This window comes from Podarcis erhardii, assembly GCF_964252035.2.
Source record: "Podarcis erhardii genome assembly, chromosome: 9".
Classification (NCBI taxonomy): Eukaryota; Metazoa; Chordata; class Lepidosauria; order Squamata; family Lacertidae; genus Podarcis; species Podarcis erhardii.
The window spans coordinates 62,243,254-62,263,219 of record NC_138512.1 but is presented as its reverse complement, the minus strand read 5'-3'; the positions used below and the strand labels follow the sequence as shown (position 1 = coordinate 62,263,219).

The window sequence follows — 19,966 nt, the reverse complement described above, 5'->3', positions numbered from 1 at the left end:
TTTAAGTTTTCATTGTCTCTTGGGCAGAGGGATGTTCAGTGGGTGGTAATATTATGTGCTACTAGCAAGAAGGGAGTGAGTAATTTTAACGTTTCTGAGACTTGCCAGGGGTTACAGACTATGTCCATTCCCCTCCCTCCTTGAGTCCTTGTGACAGGTGGAGCCTTCCGCCAATGATCAACTATTTGAGCTTGAAGTCATGGGTGCTTTAGCTGAGATTCCTGCATTGTAGGAGGTTGGACTAGATGACCCTTGTGGTCCCTTGCAACTCTACAGTTCTGTGATTCTATGAAGTATAGTCCCAGGTCTGAGCCAGAGAACCTTGAGTGGCAGAGATAGACGTTGGGGGAGCGGCTCAAATGGTACCTTGTGCTTCACCAGGAGGAACAGGGGTCTCCATAGGACTCCTCAAGTTAGATCCCAGGAGAATACTGGGCAACCTTTGCCTCATTGGCTAGTGATATTCCATTCCTAAGAGGAAGGCCTGTGAAGGGACAAGGTTGGTTGCTGGGGGTTGGAATAGATGACCCTCGTGGGCTCTTCCAGCTCTACAATTCTATTATTCTAAGGTCAAGGGGTGTATGCTAATTGTACCTGCTTATGTACTCAAACCACTTGCTGGCTCCTATGTGATGGTTAATGTGGAGACCAGAGGTTTTGACCTGCCTCTGTCAGCCAAACCTGGTTACGCGGTTCTTAAAGAGTAGGGTTTAACAACATAATATTTTTCAATACAAACCTCCATGTTCCAGTTTTAAAACCCAAAACTAGCTTGAGAAATATTATGGGCTAACATTTCATTGTTTAACTTTATCAGTACTGTAAAGGTAATAGTATTTTATTTTAAATTATCTCAACTTTTACACAGGGTTTAGGAAAAACCATTCAAGCAATTGCATTTCTGGCATATCTTTACGAAGTGGGTGATGTAGGTCCACATTTGATTGTAGTGCCTGCGTCAACAATAGGTAAGTGAGGAATTTATTTTCTTTTTTTAAGGCTCCAATTATAAACAGGCTTTGTGGAATTAAAAATCAATAGCAGCTTACTTAAAGTAAACATGTATACTACATATTGCATTACTATATCAATGTGCATAGCCTACTTTTTCATCAAGGAAGCTCAGGGCAGCACACAATAGTGCTTCCCCAACTAAACTCTCAATTAGATACGTTGGGATGAGAGATAACAACACTGGATGAGTTTCAGAGCTTAGTGGGGTTTTGAATTGAGGTGTTCTTCAATGAAGTCCACTCTTTTGACTGTACAACAGCGATTGTAATCCACACAGTATTCTCGACTTGTAGTTTAGTAAAAACAAAACTGGGACTAACATTAATCTGTATGTACACATAGCATACTTCTGTAATTATTTAATTCATTTTTTTAAAAAACAGATAACTGGATAAGAGAAGTGAACCTGTGGTGTCCTGAACTCCAAGTTTTATTTTATTACGGTAAGAAATTATATTGTTTAAGAATAAAACATTTGTAGCTAAAATGCAGACAGTACGACTTTTTACATGTGGGTATCAAAACTCCCTAAACAACATTGTAAATTGCAGAGAAGTTTGAGGCTTTATAAAGCCATTCTCTAGAATTGGGGGAAAATGAAGTCTTATTTCTGTCTAGGCTCTCAAGAAGACAGGAGGCATCTCAGAATGGATATCCATAATAAAGTTGCAGATTTCAATGTCATTGTGACAACGTAAGTACAAGGACTGCGTGAAATTTAGCCACTTGCTGTTTCCTAATCAGGCACTTCTTTCAAACTATCCCACATGCTGTTCAATTTAAATCTGCTAAGTCAGTCCCAAACATACCTATGCAGAAACCAGGCTGGGGCTGTACAGATGGGAGTAAGCTGGATTCTCATTGCCTAGGATCACATGGAACATGTTTTTTTTACTCCAGTGGTATCCCCACAGGCACCCTTCCCCTTCTTCTGTGTATAGGCAGCTTTCCACTTGCACAGGGTTTGTGCTCCTGGCTGCCACACACATCAGCGGGACACATGTAAGTCCACCCTGTTCTACCCCTTTGCAGCACCAAAAATGGGGTGGGCAAGTGCTGATTGCATGCAAGTGGGTTGGTGCCTGTATAACAAAATGTTTATTGTTCGCTCCTTTGGGGAAAAGGAAAAGAAAAAGAAACATTACATTGGGGGAAATCGTTACAGCAAAAAGACCTCTGTTCTCATGGCACTCTGTGCTCCAACCCCTCCCCACTCACAGGGGTCCCAGAAGGGCTTACATTGCGAGTTACTTGGCTATGTACAGAGCATGCAGAGATCGTATTTCCCTCCAGGAATATGTGCTATATAAAATATATTTCTTCATACACAATAAGTCGTTGCTCATAATGTTGGGTATTTTCTAGGACTGAGTAAAAAGTCATTATAGGATTTGGCATTGGGGGAAAGCAGACGGTATTTTGGCAACATCAGTCTTTTTAAGCACATTGTATATAGTAAGTGCATGCAGAGGTGTTGTCTGTAATAGTTGAAAATTCATATAAAACAATTAATTGCTGGGTTTTGACTTCCCTCATTTGATCCTAATTTCAGAGTCGTGTGTTGACTATTGAGTGTTACTATAAAACAGTCCTGGCACTCAATACACAATTTACCACTTGGGGGTATCCTCCTATGTGTAGGAAATGAGCTCTGTTCATGTCATGGAAATACAGTTCTATGTTTTGTGCTACAACATTGCATGAGAAATGAAACAAAAACCGAGGATATTCTTGAAAGCACAAGAAGTGCTGTAGCACTGTGCTAACTCACTTGCCGAAATGTTTGCTGAATAGTACCAGCAGTTACTTTCCTTCTGCTCACGTTTCCTTGGATCTAACACAGGGTTAAGTTACTGTTGCCTCTAGATTCGGTGGAGGGCATTACGGTGAAAAAAACGCAACCCTATGTTATCACAGCAGTGTCTCCTGGCCTTTCTGAATGTCAGAATATACTGTATTTGTAGTTCAATTTTTCCCTTCTGTGTTAAATCAACTTGCATTGGGGAAGGGATGAGAACAATCATGCTAGCTCTGTTACCATCCACCCTCCATGAGTTGGAAGAATAATTTCTGAAGCAAGGCTCCTTCACTACTAATGAAGGCTTCTTCCATGATTGAGAAGCCTACCATATTGTGGGACACATACACAAGTAGGAAAGGTCCCCTGCTGAAGAAGTCCCCCCCCCCAATTCATGGAGGGCAATGGGGGCAGATTTAACACACTAGTCTTGCTTCCCCTCTCCTCACGTGTTTGTTTTACATGAGATATATGTGTGAGAGGGAGAGAAAGAAATAAAAAATATATAGGGATATATGCTCATAGTTCATTCTCTTGATAGGTATAACTGTGCAATTAGCAGTCCAGAAGACCGCAGTCTGTTTCGTCGGATGAAAATTAATTATGCAATCTTTGATGAAGGTCACATGTTAAAAAACATGGGTTCTGTTCGCTATCAACACCTGATGACAATTAATGTAAGATTTTTATTACTACTCTTGGTACTTTTTTGTAAATGTTGCCTTAAGTTTTCAAGTATTGTCTCAGTAAAATTGTGTTAAAATGTGCATGAGTTGCATCCTGATTTTTGCTTTACAAAATTAAGCTGTAACTCTAGGCACACCTATCCTGGGTTTATAAGGGTAAGGATAAACTGCAGTTAGTTTGAGACTATTTGATTGCTCAACAGTAAAATCATTCTCCTGTTGAAATGTTATTTTGAATAGATGATCTCATTTTATATCTGCTAATGGCTTTCATTTTTTTTTATGAAAATAGGCAAAAAACCGTTTGCTGTTAACAGGGACGCCAGTGCAAAACAACCTTTTAGAACTTATGTCGCTCTTGAATTTTGTCATGCCACGGATGTTCAGTAGTAGCACTAGTGAAATTCGGAGGATGTTCTCTTCTAAAGCAGTAAGTATACTTGAAAAACATTTTTATGACTCGGAATCTTGTACATTTTTCATTATGAGCACTGTCTTTATAACTTACGGTATCCTTGCAGACTACCTAAAAAGTCATTATGTAGTCTTCATGCATACCACCACATAATACCCCTGTTTTGGGCTAGTGGAGCTATAGTAAATGCTTTAGAAATCACAACCATTCACTACAAAACATTCACATTCAGAACATTCCTTTTTATTAAATGGTAAAACTCTTTCTCAGCAAACTTGATTGCATCCACTGTATGCAATTCAGCATATGTTCTTCCTCTCTAGAAAGCAACTGAGGAACACAGTGTATATGAAAAAGAGAGAATTGCACATGCCAAGCAGATAATAAAACCATTCATCCTGAGAAGAGTAAAAGATGAGGTATGTTTGGTGATTTGTTTTGTTATTTTTAGCCTATACTGGTTGCTTTAGACTAACTTAAATCACCTGAACACAGGTTTCTTTGAACAGGAACAGCCTCCAGCTCAGTACGTGCTGGTTCTAAGTCTAAGTTCAAATGCTTGGTAGCCAAATAATTCAAAATGTTGTTTTCTCCCACCAGGTCCTCAAACAGCTGCCTCCCAAAAAAGATATTGTTGAACAGTGTGAAATGTCTGAGAAGCAGGAAAAGCTATACCAAGATCTGTTCAGCTACTTAAAGAAATCAATTGACAGTCATGGTGCGTTGGTGTTTACATCTTCCTCTGTTCCTTTTATCATATATGGAGCAGAAATACTGAGCTATTCTATTGTAGTGGATATATTGATAGAAAATATCCACTGGATATATACATATATATCATTTGTTTTCTAACCCTAGAAAAGAATTCAGAAATGGGCAATGTCATGATGCAGCTAAGAAAAATGGCCAATCATCCTCTTCTTCACCGTCAGTATTATACAGCAGAGAAACTTAAAGTGATGTCAAAACTTATGCTCAAGGTAAGGTGCTGGATTTGAATAATCCAGTAGGCTCTTGGTCCATTTTAATTTGGTTATTAACAAATAGTTATTGTTCAACTATGTGTCCTGCATTTAGAAAATTATATCATTTAATGTCTCAAACTATCAATAGAGAATAGAGAAAGCTTCCTTAGGGAAAACATTGCTGGAATTCTAAGTGTGTCACAGATTGAGGTATGAAACAAGACAAAGGGACCAGTTTTCTGTGATCTGACCACACTAGAGGAAACAGATGGGAAACTTTAAAAATAATTTATCTCTGTAAATGAAACTGAATATGTACCAAAAACATGAAAAGTGCAAGGATGTCATTCAGCAAAATGCAACCAAATAAAAACCAGTAAGGCCAACCCTTTCTCTTCCCCTCCCCCAAGTAACAAAACTAAATAATTTTGTAGCACCTTAAAAACTGACAAATTTATTGAGCATAAAATTTGATGGACAATAGCCTCCTTCCCCAGATACAAGAAGTTCTAAACTGTGTATGTGTGTAATTAAGGAAGTAAGTATAACATTAAACAGTCCAAAGAACAGTAACACTTTGTGTTCGTTTTCTCTCCCTTTCTCTTCCCACTCACACCCCAGCAAATATCTCACAAGGACCATTCTTCACTTGAGCAGGTGGATAAGGGAGGAGTGGGGCAGTGCACCGGCCCCCCTTTTTCTCCTGTGCCACCACTTCATCGTAGAATACAGTTGTGTCTGACCTTTGTTGTAAACTTACATCCTGCTGTTTGGATTATGATTGCTCTTGGGAAGCATGGTTTTCAAGGCATGTGTGGTATACATAGCTAACAAGGCAGAATTTGGCCTTGCCATTTCTTGGTTGCATCACATCTGTACAGAAGTTGACATTCCATTCCAATCCCTAATCTGCCAGGTCTGAGAAATAATTCTTCAAGAGCTAATTGTACTCATATGAATCACACTGTAGGTAGTTTTATAACTCTGTGTATACAAATGTCACAATATTTTCTCCAGCTCTAGGATTAGTCCCGATTTTCTGCTGAAAACACAATCATAACATTTTTGTTATGATTTTTACCTTCCGTGTAGGCACGACACACATGTTCCCCCCCTTCAAAAAACAACTATATTATCTAAGAGAGATGAGTGGGACAGGGAGGTGATTGTTGCCTATTCTTTTGGCTTATTCTTTTTGTTTCTAACATGTTATGACTATTGAATGTATCTAAAATTTTCTAACAGCAGTTACACTCAAAAATCCATTAGTAAACTTAGAAAAGAAAACTTGATGAAATATTGGCAATTCCTAAATAGCTTGCTTCATTTTGATTTTTGATTATTTGTTTTAGGAGCCTACACACTGTGAAGCAAACCCTGACCTTATATTTGAAGATATGTCTGTGATGACAGATTATGAATTGCATTTGCTTTGTAAACAGTATGCAAATATTAATGACTTCAAGCTTGAAATGGATCTGATTTTGGATTCGGGAAAATTTAGAACACTAGAGCGCATTTTGTCTGAATTCAAAGAAAAGGTTTGTTCTAAAAGTATATTTTGGACATCCTAGAACATACACACATCTTACTCATAAATGTGCTGATATCAGTTGTGCTGTGTTTTAATGTCACTAAATCCTGTAGAAAGCTGTTTGAGTGTTAGGCTTGGATGTTGGAAGACTTACCTCAAATTCCTGGCAATATGAGATGGATGGGAGTCAGAAATAATCCTAGTCAGAGTTCAGAAGTCAGCAGATTCCTTCCCCTCCATCTCCCCACCAACACCTTGGCTTGTAATTAACCCTGGTTAAAGTTCTTGCCTGCTTCCCAATTTACCCCTTGCTTGTATCTGCATAGGGTGGCCTTCTCCAACCTGGTGCCCACTAGATGTCATGGAACTTTTAACTTGCATTATCCCTGACAATTGACCATGCTGACTGGGGCTGTTGGGGGTTGTAGGCCAAAACATCTGGAGGACCCCAGGTGGGGGAAGCCAGCAGGGACTCAGGTTTTCATCCTTCACCCTAAATTGGCACTCCATTGTCCTTGAAGAGTAGGAAGCATACCTATGTAACAAAAATGGACTCAGATATTGTTCAAATATTTGTTGAATTTGTTGGCTGTTGAGTACTCAGTCAAACAAGAAACATAAAGGCTTGTTTTTAAAACACCTGAACTTTCCCGTCTTGAGATCTAAAATACACACTGAGCTGCTGAAACTTGGTACTTCAGATCACAACATATTGTTGTGCTGTAAGCCAGGGTAAAGTAATTGAATCCTGGGGCATTTTCTCTCTATTCCTGTGTTTCATTGTGAATATACTGGTTGCTCCAAGTATAGTCTTGCCTATGGCTTCAAATCATTACACAGCACTTGTAAGTTTGCAGCCCGTAAAAAGGCCAGCATTCTGTTTATCTCCCGATAGTTCCATAGTGTTGAAGAGAATTTGAATCTTACACAAGGTGGCTTTTTGTTCAAGTGCCTGAATTCTGCGGATATGTATAAAACAAACTTTCAGGTGCATGCATGGGTTTTCTCTTAAATACTGCTCTTCCTTCCTTTAGGGTGACAGAGTTGTCCTGTTCAGCCAATTTACTATGATGCTAGACATCCTAGAGGTTCTTCTGAAACATAAGCAGCACCGATACCTGAGGCTGGATGGAAAGACACAAATTTCAGACAGGTAGGTGAAACTTCCACAAGAACACAAGGAAGCATTATCAGGTCCAACTAATAGTCATTTCTGCCTCTATTCGAGCTTGACTCTGGGAAATGCTGGGGATTAGAGGAGATCTATAAAACAGCTCAAGTTAATGAAAAACTCTTGAAGCAAGATTGTGAAAATTTCTTCCCTTCATATAATGCATAGAATGAAAGGAACTGGAAATAATTGCTATAAAGCCTAAAACAAAGATAATAATTACACAGTGCACAGTTGATTGAACTAACTGTAGACATGCTGTCTGGAAATCATAATATAAATGAGTAATGAGCGCCGAAGCATGGAGCCTATACATGGCTGAATTCTCTGTACCCCGACTAGCAATTGACAGAGCAGTGTTTATTCAGAATGAAGTCCCACTGTGTTCCAGCAGAGTTTACACTCGGGTTAGTGTGCATGGAATTGCAGTCTGAATGTCTGAACTGACTCCATTGAAACGTATTGTATGAAAGGAATATCCGTAGGGTATGATCTAAAATGGTTTGCTTGTGAGCATGCTTGACTTGAGCATACCTGTGTGTGTCAGCTCAAATAGTTGAAGGCAAAACAACAATAGGCTTGTATACTGATGACTGCTTTGCTTTCTCTCTTTTTGGTAGGATACATCTGATAGATGAGTTCAATTCAGATATGGGTATATTTATCTTTTTGCTCTCCACAAAAGCCGGTGGTCTAGGGATTAATCTGACCTCAGCCAATGTGGTCATCCTCCACGACATTGACTGTAATCCTTACAATGACAAGCAGGCAGAAGACCGATGCCATAGAGTAGGACAAACTAGGTAAGTTTTAGTTTATGAGGAGAAACTTTAGTTGCAACTAAAATAAATTATCCACGATACACTGCATCAAGTATTCTAAATCTTTAGAAGAGATTTTTTTGTGTAGAGGTGTAAGCAAGCTGGTATAACTGGTATATTGTTGGATAAAACTTGAATTTATTTCCCATTAATTTTATATTGGAATATTATTTTTTCACAGAGGTGTACGTGATGAGAGACTTACAGTCTTCATTAAAAATAATTAAAGTGCAAGCACTGTTGTTTTCTGTAGAACTGCTGGAAATTTAAATGGAAATAAAACACTCATGACAAAATCGGGATTTACAGAATTGTATGAACAAACATGTTCTTTTTATTTTATTTTAAGAGAAGTGAAAGTGATACGGCTCATAAGTAAAGGGACTATAGAGGAATCCATGCTGAGAATTAGTCAGCAGAAATTAAAGCTAGAACAAGACATGACAGCAGCAGATGCAGGTAAGCTCTTGCAGCACCATTTTGAATATGCTAAGTAGAAGCAGCTCTGGGCCCCAAACTGTGAGAGAGATCAAAGAAATACAGTGGTGCCTCGCAAGACGAAAAGAATCTGTTCCGTGATTCTCTTCGTCTAGCGGTTTTTTCATCTTGCGAAGCAAGCCCATTGACGGTTTAGTGGATTAGCGGTATTAGCGGCTTAGCGGCTTTTAGCGGATAAGCAGATAAGCGGCTTAGCGGCTTAGAAAAAGGGGGGGAAGGGAAAAAAAGTCAGAAAAACTCGCAAGACATTTTCGTCTTGCGAAGCAAGCCCATAGGAAATTCGTTTTGCGAAGCACCTCCAAAACGGAAAACCCTTTCGTCTAGCGGGTTTTTCGTCTTGCAAGGCATTCGTCTTGCGGGGCACCACTGTACAATATTTAGGTTCATTGTGCCAGGAGACCAATGGGGAAGAGAAATGAATAATTTGTGGGCAGTTTAAGTTGTGACTTTTTGGATTAAGATGTTAAAAAGTAATGCAAGAAAGCAGAATGTGCAGTTAAAGCAATATTTAATTTCACCAGTTTGTCAACACATTGCAGCGCTAACAGCTGGTGCAATGGCAGATTCATCACAGTACTTTAAATGTAATGGATGTTGGAAAAGATCTCTTATATTTCTCCTCTTCAGACATACTTCTAAAACATTGTTTTGGAATAAGAATTCTAAAGGACAAGAATTTAATGGGGAAGGAATTTAATGGGAAAACAAGTAGCGTATTGCTGTTTGGACAAACTTGTGAATTCAGTTCCAATGCAACACATTCCTTGCACCTTATTTCCAGAGTAGAAATCTCATGTTGATTAATGGATATCTGAAGCTTTTCCAAAGGCAGGAGCCTGGGTAATGTGCTCAGTGTAGCATTTTGAATACTAGCCCACTGCTTTGATGGCTTTCTTAAGCATTATACTATACCACTTTTTCACATTAGCTTTTTCACATCTAACTGGATGCTAGATGCTTGCAAGCCAGATATTTACTGTGCCACTTACATATTGGATCATAGCTTATGCAAGCATAGTATCAGGCTCAGCACAACAGTACAAAACCTATAGACTTGCATGGTTCATGTCTCTGGTTTTGCAAGTACATATCCAAGCTACTCTTTACATCATTAGTCCTTAGCCATAATGTAACACCCAAATTGATTTGAGGTCACTTGGACCCCTCACCTTAAGAAGTCAGCAAGGTTGCAGAAGGGGATGGATTATTATTGGTTGCAGGTTTTTTAGCTGTGTAGAACGCTGATTATTTGGTTGCATGAAATGCTTCTTCACAAATACACCTCTGATGCATTCTTTTTATTCTGCAGGAGAAGAAGGGGCCATTCCAGCAGATATAGCAACGCTATTAAAAGCATCATTAGGTCTCTAATAATAATATAAAGAAAAGTGTTGTAGATATCTTTTTACTTTGAGGGGGGAAATTAAAATGTGGTGCTTCAAGAATTTCTTGTTATTAAAAACATTTGTATGGACATTTATAACTTTTTGTAATTTCCTTGTATTACTCATGGTATAGTTTCTTTTCCTCCCCACTCTGCTACTCCGAAGCAAAAAGTAGAGTTGCCACAAAAATGTAGTGCATAAAATGCCACATAAGCTATCTTACCAAGGCAATTTTAAAATGGGATCCTAGTTTGAACTGAACTGCTAATGCTTAAAATTGTTCCATATTTTTGTAATTATTTCTACCTCCAAATATATATATAGAACCTGTCTATTTCACTGGATGTGTGGGGTTTTTTTTACATGTGCCTTATTTGAAATGCCCATATTGTTTGTCTCTCTGCTTGTTTTTATTTGAAGTACTGTAATGTTTTGTATCAAATTGTTCACAAAATAAAAATTGAACCTTGGCTGGTGGTGTTTTGGTAAACGGTTTTTTGAAACCCAGAAGGAGTTTCATTTCATCTGGAAACATAATGTCATCATAAGTTTAAGTTCTTCAAATATACTTTTTATTAACTATGGGAGAGTTGTGCTGAGGTTTTCTGGGCAAGGAATTGGGCAAAGAATTTCAATTGCAGTTGGTTTTAGAAAGTAGTGGACAACAGATCTGTTCTCCAGAAACTTTGAAACTAGTGAATCACATTTTGTTTTGATGTATTGTACAGATTAGTTTGTCTATAGATTATATAATAACATTTACTGACTTTTATTGTTTATACATAGTTATATTGTGGATAAAAACTTCCTTGAATTTTGTTGGGAATAAACAAGATTATGATAATTGTGAAGTGCTTAAAATGTTAGGTTGCTTTACAAAATACATAAAAAGGGCAGGTTCTACCCAGTGGGTTTGCAAGCTAATCTAAATATATGTTGTTACCAGGCTCCTATCTTTTCATTGCATGGATATGTCTCTTCCCAATCTCTTCCTCCTTCCACAGCCCCAATATCTCAGTCACTATTTATTTTCTTTATTTATGATATGTATTATCCCACCTTCAGAACCATGTGAGACCTGCATAAGCCCACAAGGCAGCTTACACATAAAAACAGTGTTAGGAATATGAACAATAACTAACAGAACTCCCCATGACACATACCCATCAACAGGAGAAAAATAAGTTGCACAATCAACTCACAAAACTTGTCAGCATGTCAAAACTTGGATAGCAAATATGCTGCCCTTCAGATTTTATTGGACTGTGGCTCCAGCCAACATGGGCAGTGATCAGAAATTATGGGAGTTGTAGTACAACAAGGCAATAAGTTTTCTGCCTTTGTTGTAATCCAACAACATATTGGAGGAGTGGGAGGAGACAAATTCTGTATAGGAAAGCTTTTTAATTTTTATTATGTTTTTCTATATGGTATGTTGGAGGCTGCCCAGAATGGCTGGGGCAACCCAGTCAGATGGGCGGGGGCACAAATAATGAAATTATTATTATCCCCCAAACTCTTGAAAACAAAATTGTGTCTCCCAATCTTTGGGCTGATGTTTGAAAAGGCCCTGATCAATTTCACCAGCCACAATGGGCAGGGTTCAAGAGGGCACAACTCCACAAGCCCCTTGTCGACAGCATTGGGCCTCATAAACTAAAATTGACCCCACAGAGTTAAGGAAGACATAGCAATGGACACCTCTGCTTGAATTGGAACCATATTGGTAGCGCATAAATTGCTCTGAAGTCAAGCAACTTCATCCTGAAAATGATGAAGCAAATTATCTCAGCAGGCTTCTGTTGGCTTCAGAGGCACATCTCTACCAACAGGTGAGACCAGATTCCAGTTGACCTGCAAAAGCGTTGCTGGACTGTTACTTGAGGACCCATTAGAGGCCATGAAAAAAAGAATTATTCGCTGCCCTTATTGATGCTGTAAACAGTGCTTGTTGGGCAATTCTGTTGAAGCAATTCTACCCCACCAGTGCTCTAGCTGTCATCCATCTTGTTTTATCACACAGAATTCACTAGAATACCAGAGGGCATTGCGGACTCTACAGCACTGGAGAAGGTCACTCAAGAGCGATCATGTCAATAGTCCTTCAGAACTCACCATTCCACAGTGAGATGAGAGCCTCAACTGGATCACCTCCTCTTTCTACTGGAAAATCTCCCAGAGCATTCAGTGATCCATCATCTTCTGTATGTCTCTGAGCACAGGCCATCTTAACTGGTCCTCCACTCTTGCAGAAGGAACAATTTATGAAGAGGGAACCATCTGCAAAAGGCATCCACATGAAGTCCCCCAGGACGCTTCCGGCTATGTGCAAAACAAACCTTGTTTCTCTCACTGGTTACACCATAACTCCTAATGTCATGGTGGAATGCATGCAGAAGGCTCCGGGTTATATTCCCAGTGTCTCCAGTTAAAAAAATTAGGAACCAGGCTCTAGATTAGGAAAGAAGATCCTCCTTAATTCTTCAGTGCAGGGTAACCCTTGCCCTTGATTCACATGGCCATACACGCACAGGAATATCTCCACATATTCCCCTGCCAAACAAATGGTTGGTAAAATGACCCTGGGGCAGTGTGGGAGAGGCCTGGCTTCAAAAATTCTACAAGATGCTCGTTCCAAAATGCTACAAAATGTGGCCGGCTTCATTTCTCCCAGAAGGTGGCAGCATTGGAAGTAAAGTGAAAGAGGTCAATGGAAAGAAAGTGGAATTAATTTGCAAAAAGAAAGGGAGATGGTCAAGGGTGGTGAGAGGTGTAATCGAAAACATCTAGGAGGTACCAGTGTGTGGACTGTGATCATAGGAAGATGACTGAGGGCAGCCACCACTTATACCAATCTTCACCAGCCTGGTGCCTTCCAGATATTTGGGGCTCTGACTAGCATGGCCATGCTGGCTGGTGCTGATTGATGCTGTAGTAGTCCAAACCATCTGGAAGACACCAGCTTGGTAATGTTGCAATTCACTATTTATCTACTGCTTGTAACGTATGAGCTCTTGGGCTTCCTTTAGTCTCCTGACTTTGATCCTTGGAGCGTGGGGCCGGAGGCAAAGGTGGGGCGGAGCAACATCTGCAGGTTTTGCCTTTGAACATTAGGCTAGTCTTACACACACTTCTCCTTTCTCCATCGAGGCAAGCAAGAGGGATGGCTAGAGCTCAACGAAACATCAATTAGGTAAAAACGCTCCAGGTGGGTGCAAAGCAGACCTGCTGAGAGGTGTGGCCTAGGGAAGGGGTGTGTGGCTGAAGAAGTGTAGCCTGGAGTCTCGGGGGTCAGACAGAGAAGACTGAAGGGCCACATTTGCCGCCGCCCCAGCAGAGGTAGAGTCTTTCCAGAACTACTATATGCCTTATATATGTATTTTGTCTCTGATCGCCTCTCACTGTGAATGCTTCTTCCAGCCTGACCTATATTAGAACTCAATTACTAGCATATCCTCCCCCACCCCAGTCTTTACCTTCCCGCCTCCTTTCTCCCTCTTTCACATTCCTTTAGCACTGCTGCGATCTTTCCCCTTCGGTGTCCCACTTTCCCAGCTTTCCCCTCCCTTTCAGCATGCTCATCGTTCTGATCCTCCTGACGTGAGTTGCTGTGCCCCCCACTCCCCTTTTGTCTGCATTAAAGCCGTTTTAATAAGGTGGGCAGAGGTTAAGCCAGCAGAGGTCACGTCCATGTTAAAGCACTCACGTGGGCCCCAAAGCCTCATTCACTAATGGTGCAATCCCAGCAGAGTAGAAAATGGGGGGGGGGAGACGACTGTTAAGTGTGTGTTTTCCACCTCCCTAGTGTGCAGAAATAATGCTTCATTGCCCTCCTCTTTACCTTCCCCTGCATGCAAAGACAGGCTCCGGCAGATTGAACGGGTGAGACCAAAAGTGGGTCCAACTGTCAAGAAGGCGGTTTCTGCATCTGCTGCAGAGAGAAGTGAGAGGCAGATGGGACTCATCAGCCTGGGAAAGTAGCCCATCTAGGGGATGGAAAACTCATCCTAACGCTCCACTGCCTTGCAGGACTGCTTCAGGAGAAGAAAAGGCAAAGGACTAAACACTACACAAATCCAGAGTGGAGTCCCTAAGATGGTTCGATGGCACCTTGTATGCCTCCTTCCGGCAACTCCAAGCTGGCGCCAACCAAAATGCTCTACTTTCCTTTAGACCACCTTGGTGAGGCTGAGAGGAGGAGTTTTGTCATCTGGGCAGCCTAGGCCCTCCACACATGCACTGCCCATGCTTGTCCTGGGGAGGTCACTTCACTGCTGCTAACACAGCTGTTTGTCTTCAGCCCTGGAGGTGCATCTCCACCCCCATCTCCCTTATGAACCACCCCAGATCCTGTGATCATCATCTGTGGCCCTTCTTCGTGTGCCTCCTCCATGGGAAGTCCCAGGGGAGAGGGGAACACCACCAGAACAGGCCTTTTCTGTAGTGGCTCCCTGTTTGTGGAATGCTCTCCCTACAGAGGCTCACCTGGTGCCTTTATTACATAACTTTAGACACCAGGCCTTGGGCTGATTCAACAATCTATGGCCTTTGAAACTGTTGGGAGGTGGTATTATTTTTGTTTGCAGCTAGATTATGTATAGGGACGCGGATGGCGCTGTGGGCTAAACCACAGAGCCTAGGGATTGCCGATCAGAAGGTTGGCGGTTCGAATCTCCACAATGGGGTGAGCTCCCATTGCTCATTCCCTGCTCCTGCCAACCTAGCAGTTCAAAAGCACAAAGTGCAATTAAATAAATAGGTACCGCTCCAGCAAAAAGGTAAACAACGTTTCCGTGTGCTGCTCTGGTTCGCCAGAAGTGGCTTAGTCATGCTGGCCACATGACCCAGAAGCTGTATGCCAGCTCCCTCGGCCAATGAAGCGAGATGAGCGCCGCAACCCCAGAGTCGTCCACGACTGGACCTAATGGTCAGGGGTCCCTTTACCTTTTTAGGTTATGTATATTTGTGCCTTTCTATTGCAAACAGCTCTGTGATCCTTGGATGAAGGGCAGTATAGAGATTTAATAAGTAGCAATAACCTCTGTCTTCAGATCCTACTGCTGTGGCATTGCCAGGGTCTCCTAGGTCCCAGGTTGGGGCCCTGAAATCTGAGGGTCTGGGATGCTCCTGACCTGGCAACCGTAAACTCACATGTGGTATTAATTCTTACTTGGAAGCAATGGGTGGGATAGCCATTCAGGTAAGTAAGTAAGTAGAACATTTCACCCCACCCTCAGCACTGCATCATTGTGTATTGGTTGGGCATGGTTCTCTGCTATGAGCAGCTGTTCACATTCAGAGGCTCTGTGACCAGGACGGTGTGGCCTCAGCCTTTTAAAGTGAGTTTATTTGTTGTAGTTTTTTTAAGTGAAACTAGTGCTTGAGCCTTCTCTGTTTTATAGTATATTCTGAAGGCAAAGCAGATGCTCTGCCACTGAACTTCAGCCTTTCCCAAAGCATTGGAAGGCACCAGGTGGCAAGAGGCTGCATCATAATCTGGACGCATCAATGCAAGAGCACTCCTGGTACATGTTTTCTTCACCACTAACCCATAAATGCTTATTTCAAGGCAAAATGGTAAGATGGAGCCAGCAGAAGCGCTGTAGAGGTGGCAGGCTGTTGTGAGGAAAGGGCAAGGAGAGCTGCAAGGAAAAGAGTTAGTTATTTACCTGGGCGTCAGATGCTGAGTCTCTTAAGATTTGCCTGCTTCTCACTATGGCAGAATGAATTATCATCACGCAGAAATTGCCACTCTCTGCAACTTTGCCTTTGGGCATATCAAACACACTTGGCAGCCCTTCTGTATCTCCTAAGAAAGACTGTTAAGTGGTGGGGGGTTTTTTAGGATCCCACAATAGCAAGGGAGAAGATATGCAGCCCCTGGTCCATTTTTTAAAATGGGAGTTATTGGGAGTCAAGTGTCATGAGCCAGGAATCGGCTTCACCTGCTGAGCAGCAGCCTGAAGGAGCAGATCAGCTGATCAGCCTTCTTGCTCCTGATGTGAACCAGCTGGCTCCAGCTTTCTTAAGGAAGGTTTCCAGCCTCAGTCAGTTGCTGGAAACGACATTCATTGTTCATATCCAGACTTTGCTGCTTCTTTCTTCTCATGACCTTGGATCCTCGGCTTTCTTGACCCCCGGATCGTCTGACTACATGAACTGAGATACACCTGACCTTAGGACTGGACTTTAGTCCGCTTGCATGCGGACTCTGCCTCCAGGCAAGTACCCCCTGAGACTCAGCTGGTTGGCTGGCCGCACAGGACTGTGACATAAAGTCTATGAGGAACTCATTTCCCATTCTCTTCTATACTTTTTCAAGCTACATACAAGCTGAGAGCTATGAATAGAAAACACTTGAGAGAGTACAGCTCTCTCCCAGCTCCTTGGATGGGGGCCCACATTGCTTCTTCCAAGGAAGATGTTCCAAGCATTTTCATTTCTCTTTTTGCTTGCCTGCCCAAAGGCATGTCCTTTATATCATTCTGCGTCTGGTTCTCTCTTGTTGAATCCCACTGGGTTTCGAAGGGACATTTCCCATGTTCCCTTCCTTTCATTTTCAGGTTGTTCTCAGGTACAGAGTGGGCCTTTGGGATGGCACCATTTTAAGAGCTGCAATGTGTGAATACTAAACATTATCACCAAAGGCCACTTGATTGCAAAGGCAAATTCCAGTTGGAAACTTGAAAGAAGTTTCTCAGCTGTCATAAATCTGTAGAATGGGATGGCGAACATTTGCAGGATGAGGGCCACATTCTCTTCTGAGGGCTGAGTTGCCAATGAAAATGGTGGAGTCAGAGAAAATGTGAGTGGAGCAATGGATGCAGCTCTTATCTTTGTATAATCCAGCCATGCAAATCATACCCTCCAACATTTCTCTGATGAGCATATGAACGTCCTAAGTGCAATGTTTCAGGATCAAATCAGAAACTGAGACTGCTTCTGTAAATCTGGGACTGTCCCTGGAAAGTAGGGACACTTGGAGGGTCTGTGCAAATGTCAGAGGTTTTTACACACGCACACACACACACACACACACCTCCCTCCCTCCCTCCATTCAGGCAAACAAAAGACATTATCACAGTTCCTTCAAAAATTTCAGATTTTGCAGTGAGGGTTGTGGACTGGTGAACATGGCCAGGGTCTTCTAAATCTAACCAGACAAGCATCAAGGAACACCAGAAAAATTCTTCAGGGCATTGAACTAGACACCAAAATGGAAGGGTGAGTAATTTAAAGCAATTTAAAGAACAACAAAAGAACCTGTTCCCCAAAACATCACTTTAATGAGATTCTTATTAACAACGGGGGGTTCAAAAAAGATGCAAGATGACAGCCAGCCTCTTCCTTAGGCTGCGGAGAAAAGCTGGACTGGGCTGATTCAGCCAATTCCCCTTCTTTCTCCACAGCCAAGGGTAGGCCTTTTGGTGGAAATGTCACCTTTAATTGCATTTTCCGCTCTTGCAAATTAGTTCCTACAAACCATGTTTGTTTATGCTGCAGCCATCATTAGGAACAAACAATCCCTAATTGTCAGAGCACCCAAAGGGCAGCTTTTTCACAAAATTTCAGGCAATTAAAAGGTCATCCATACTTGGAAAGGAGAAAAGAAAAAACAATAGTTTATTAGGGTTGCCATATTTCAAACAGTTGTTGAGATTTTTTTTGGCAAAATCGCCAAAAAAGAAGCCGGTTTTGAGCTATTTTTATGGGGAAAGACACTGCTGATGACATGAGCTGCCATAGGTATGGATTATCCTGAACATTTTGCTGATTCCTGCCTGGACACTGCTGCCAAATGCAGTATTCTGGATGTGTCTGGGAAATTCCGGACGTATGGCAACCCTAAGTTTATTTTTATATAGCATATGTCTTTAAAGGTATTGTAAAAAAGGTCTTGCTCCCACTCATTTGGAGGACAGAACTCCATGGTTACCTCTTTGACTGCATTCACACTCATTTACTCTGCATCCGGTGCCCTTCTAATGTTTATTTAGAAGGGGGTGTACTCACAACATTAACCACAATCCACATCTATCCTACTTTTAACTTCTATGATTTGATGATAATTTCATCAAACCAGCTTTGATCTGAATTTAAAAAAGGTAAACCTAGCTGTGTCTTAAGCTGCTTTGATTCTTAGCACAATTTTGTTTTAACATGTAATTAGCTGTCGTGTTAGGGGTGTTAGGAGATTGAGATTGAGATTGCCGGAAGAAATATCAACAACCTCAGATATGCAGATGACACAACCTTGATGGCAGAAAGTGAGGAGGAATTAAAGAACCTTTTAATGAGGGTGAAAGAGGAGAGCGCAAAATACGGTCTGAAGCTCAACATCAAAAAAAATGAAGATCATGGCCACTGGTCCCATCACCTCCTGGCTAATAGAAGGGGAAGAAATGGAGGCAGTGAGAGATTTTACTTTCTTGGGTTCCATGATCACCGCAGATGGTGACAGCAGTCACAAAATTAAAATACGCCTGCTTCTTGGGAGAAAAGCATTGACAAACCTAGACAGCATCTTAAAAAGCAGAGACATCACCTTGCCAATAAAGGTCCATATAGTTAAAGCTATGGTTTACCCAGTGGTGATGTATGGAAGTGAGAGCTGGACCATAAAGAAGGCCGATCGTCGAAGAATTGATGCTTTTGAATTATGGTGTTGGAGGAGACTCTTGAGAGTCCCATGGACTGCAAGAAGATCAAACCTATCCATTCTGTAGGAAATCAGCCCTGAGTGCTCACTGGAAGGACAGATCGTGAAGCTGAGGCTCCAATACTTTGGCCACCTCACGAGAAGAGAAGACTCCCTGGAAAAGACCCTGATGTTGGGAAAGATTGAGGGCACAAGGAGAAGGGGACGACAGAGGACGAGATGGTTGGACAGTGTGCTTGAAGCTACCAACATGAGTTTGACCAAACTTCAGGAGGCAGTGGAAGACAGGAGTCCATGGGGTCACAAAGAGTCGGACATGACTAAACGACTAAACAACAACAGCAAAAGTACCTCTGGTGTTCCTTCTAGGGTAATTTGTCCATCATGGGTCCCCACCCTGCACTCAGCTCTCACCCGTGGCTCCTAGAAGCTGTCAGTATGCAGCAGCAACCACACCTTGGGAAGTTGGCTTCAACTGGCCTGTTAAACCAGGTGAGGGTGGCTGATGGGTCTCAAACCCTGCATGAGTTACGGACTTACCTGCATGTGAAGACAGGCTCTGATGAACTGAGTGGATGAGACTAATAGTGGGTCCAATGGTCATGAAGGCAATTTATGCACATGCTACAGAAGGAAGTGGGACTCATCAACCTGGGAAGGTAGTCCATCTAAGAGAATGAAAACGCTGATCCTAAACCTTCACTGCCTTGCGGGCTATCTCCGAGAGAAGAAAAGGCTAAGGAGTAAACTCTACACAAATTCAGAGTGGAGTCGCTAAGACAGTTGGCTGGTGCCTCATACTCCTCCTCAGTGCTGCTAATGCAGCGGCTTGACTTCACCCCCATAGGCACACTCCATTGTCTGTCTTGGCAGATGAATGCCAATATGTAATTAGCTATCCTTGTAGGGTAACCGCTTGCACATCACCCAAAAAGGGGACAACAGGAGACGTGAATTTGCATAAAATGGGGACTTGCCAATTAATGTGCTTTGATGCACATTCATAAATAGTTATTCTAA

At 41.8% G+C, this 19,966-nt stretch overlaps 1 protein-coding gene across 3 annotated transcripts in view; it reads left to right on the top strand.

Annotated features, from left to right (window-relative positions):
* The window catches only part of SMARCAD1 (SNF2 related chromatin remodeling ATPase with DExD box 1), a 47,062-nt gene extending 36,305 nt beyond the window's left edge, over positions 1–10,757 (top strand). For all 3 annotated transcript variants that reach the window (XM_081876682.1, XM_081876683.1, XM_081876684.1), the window contains 13 exons: positions 869–968; positions 1,398–1,457; positions 1,633–1,708; positions 3,354–3,489; positions 3,791–3,928; positions 4,237–4,332; positions 4,514–4,631; positions 4,772–4,893; positions 6,231–6,419; positions 7,447–7,565; positions 8,204–8,386; positions 8,754–8,863; positions 10,212–10,757. In XM_081876682.1, coding sequence (XP_081732808.1) covers positions 869–968; positions 1,398–1,457; positions 1,633–1,708; positions 3,354–3,489; positions 3,791–3,928; positions 4,237–4,332; positions 4,514–4,631; positions 4,772–4,893; positions 6,231–6,419; positions 7,447–7,565; positions 8,204–8,386; positions 8,754–8,863; positions 10,212–10,273 — 1,509 coding nt within the window. In that variant the 3' untranslated portion in view covers positions 10,274–10,757. The remainder of the gene's footprint in view (positions 1–868; positions 969–1,397; positions 1,458–1,632; positions 1,709–3,353; positions 3,490–3,790; positions 3,929–4,236; positions 4,333–4,513; positions 4,632–4,771; positions 4,894–6,230; positions 6,420–7,446; positions 7,566–8,203; positions 8,387–8,753; positions 8,864–10,211) is intronic.
* The last annotated feature ends 9,209 nt before the right edge of the window (positions 10,758–19,966 follow it).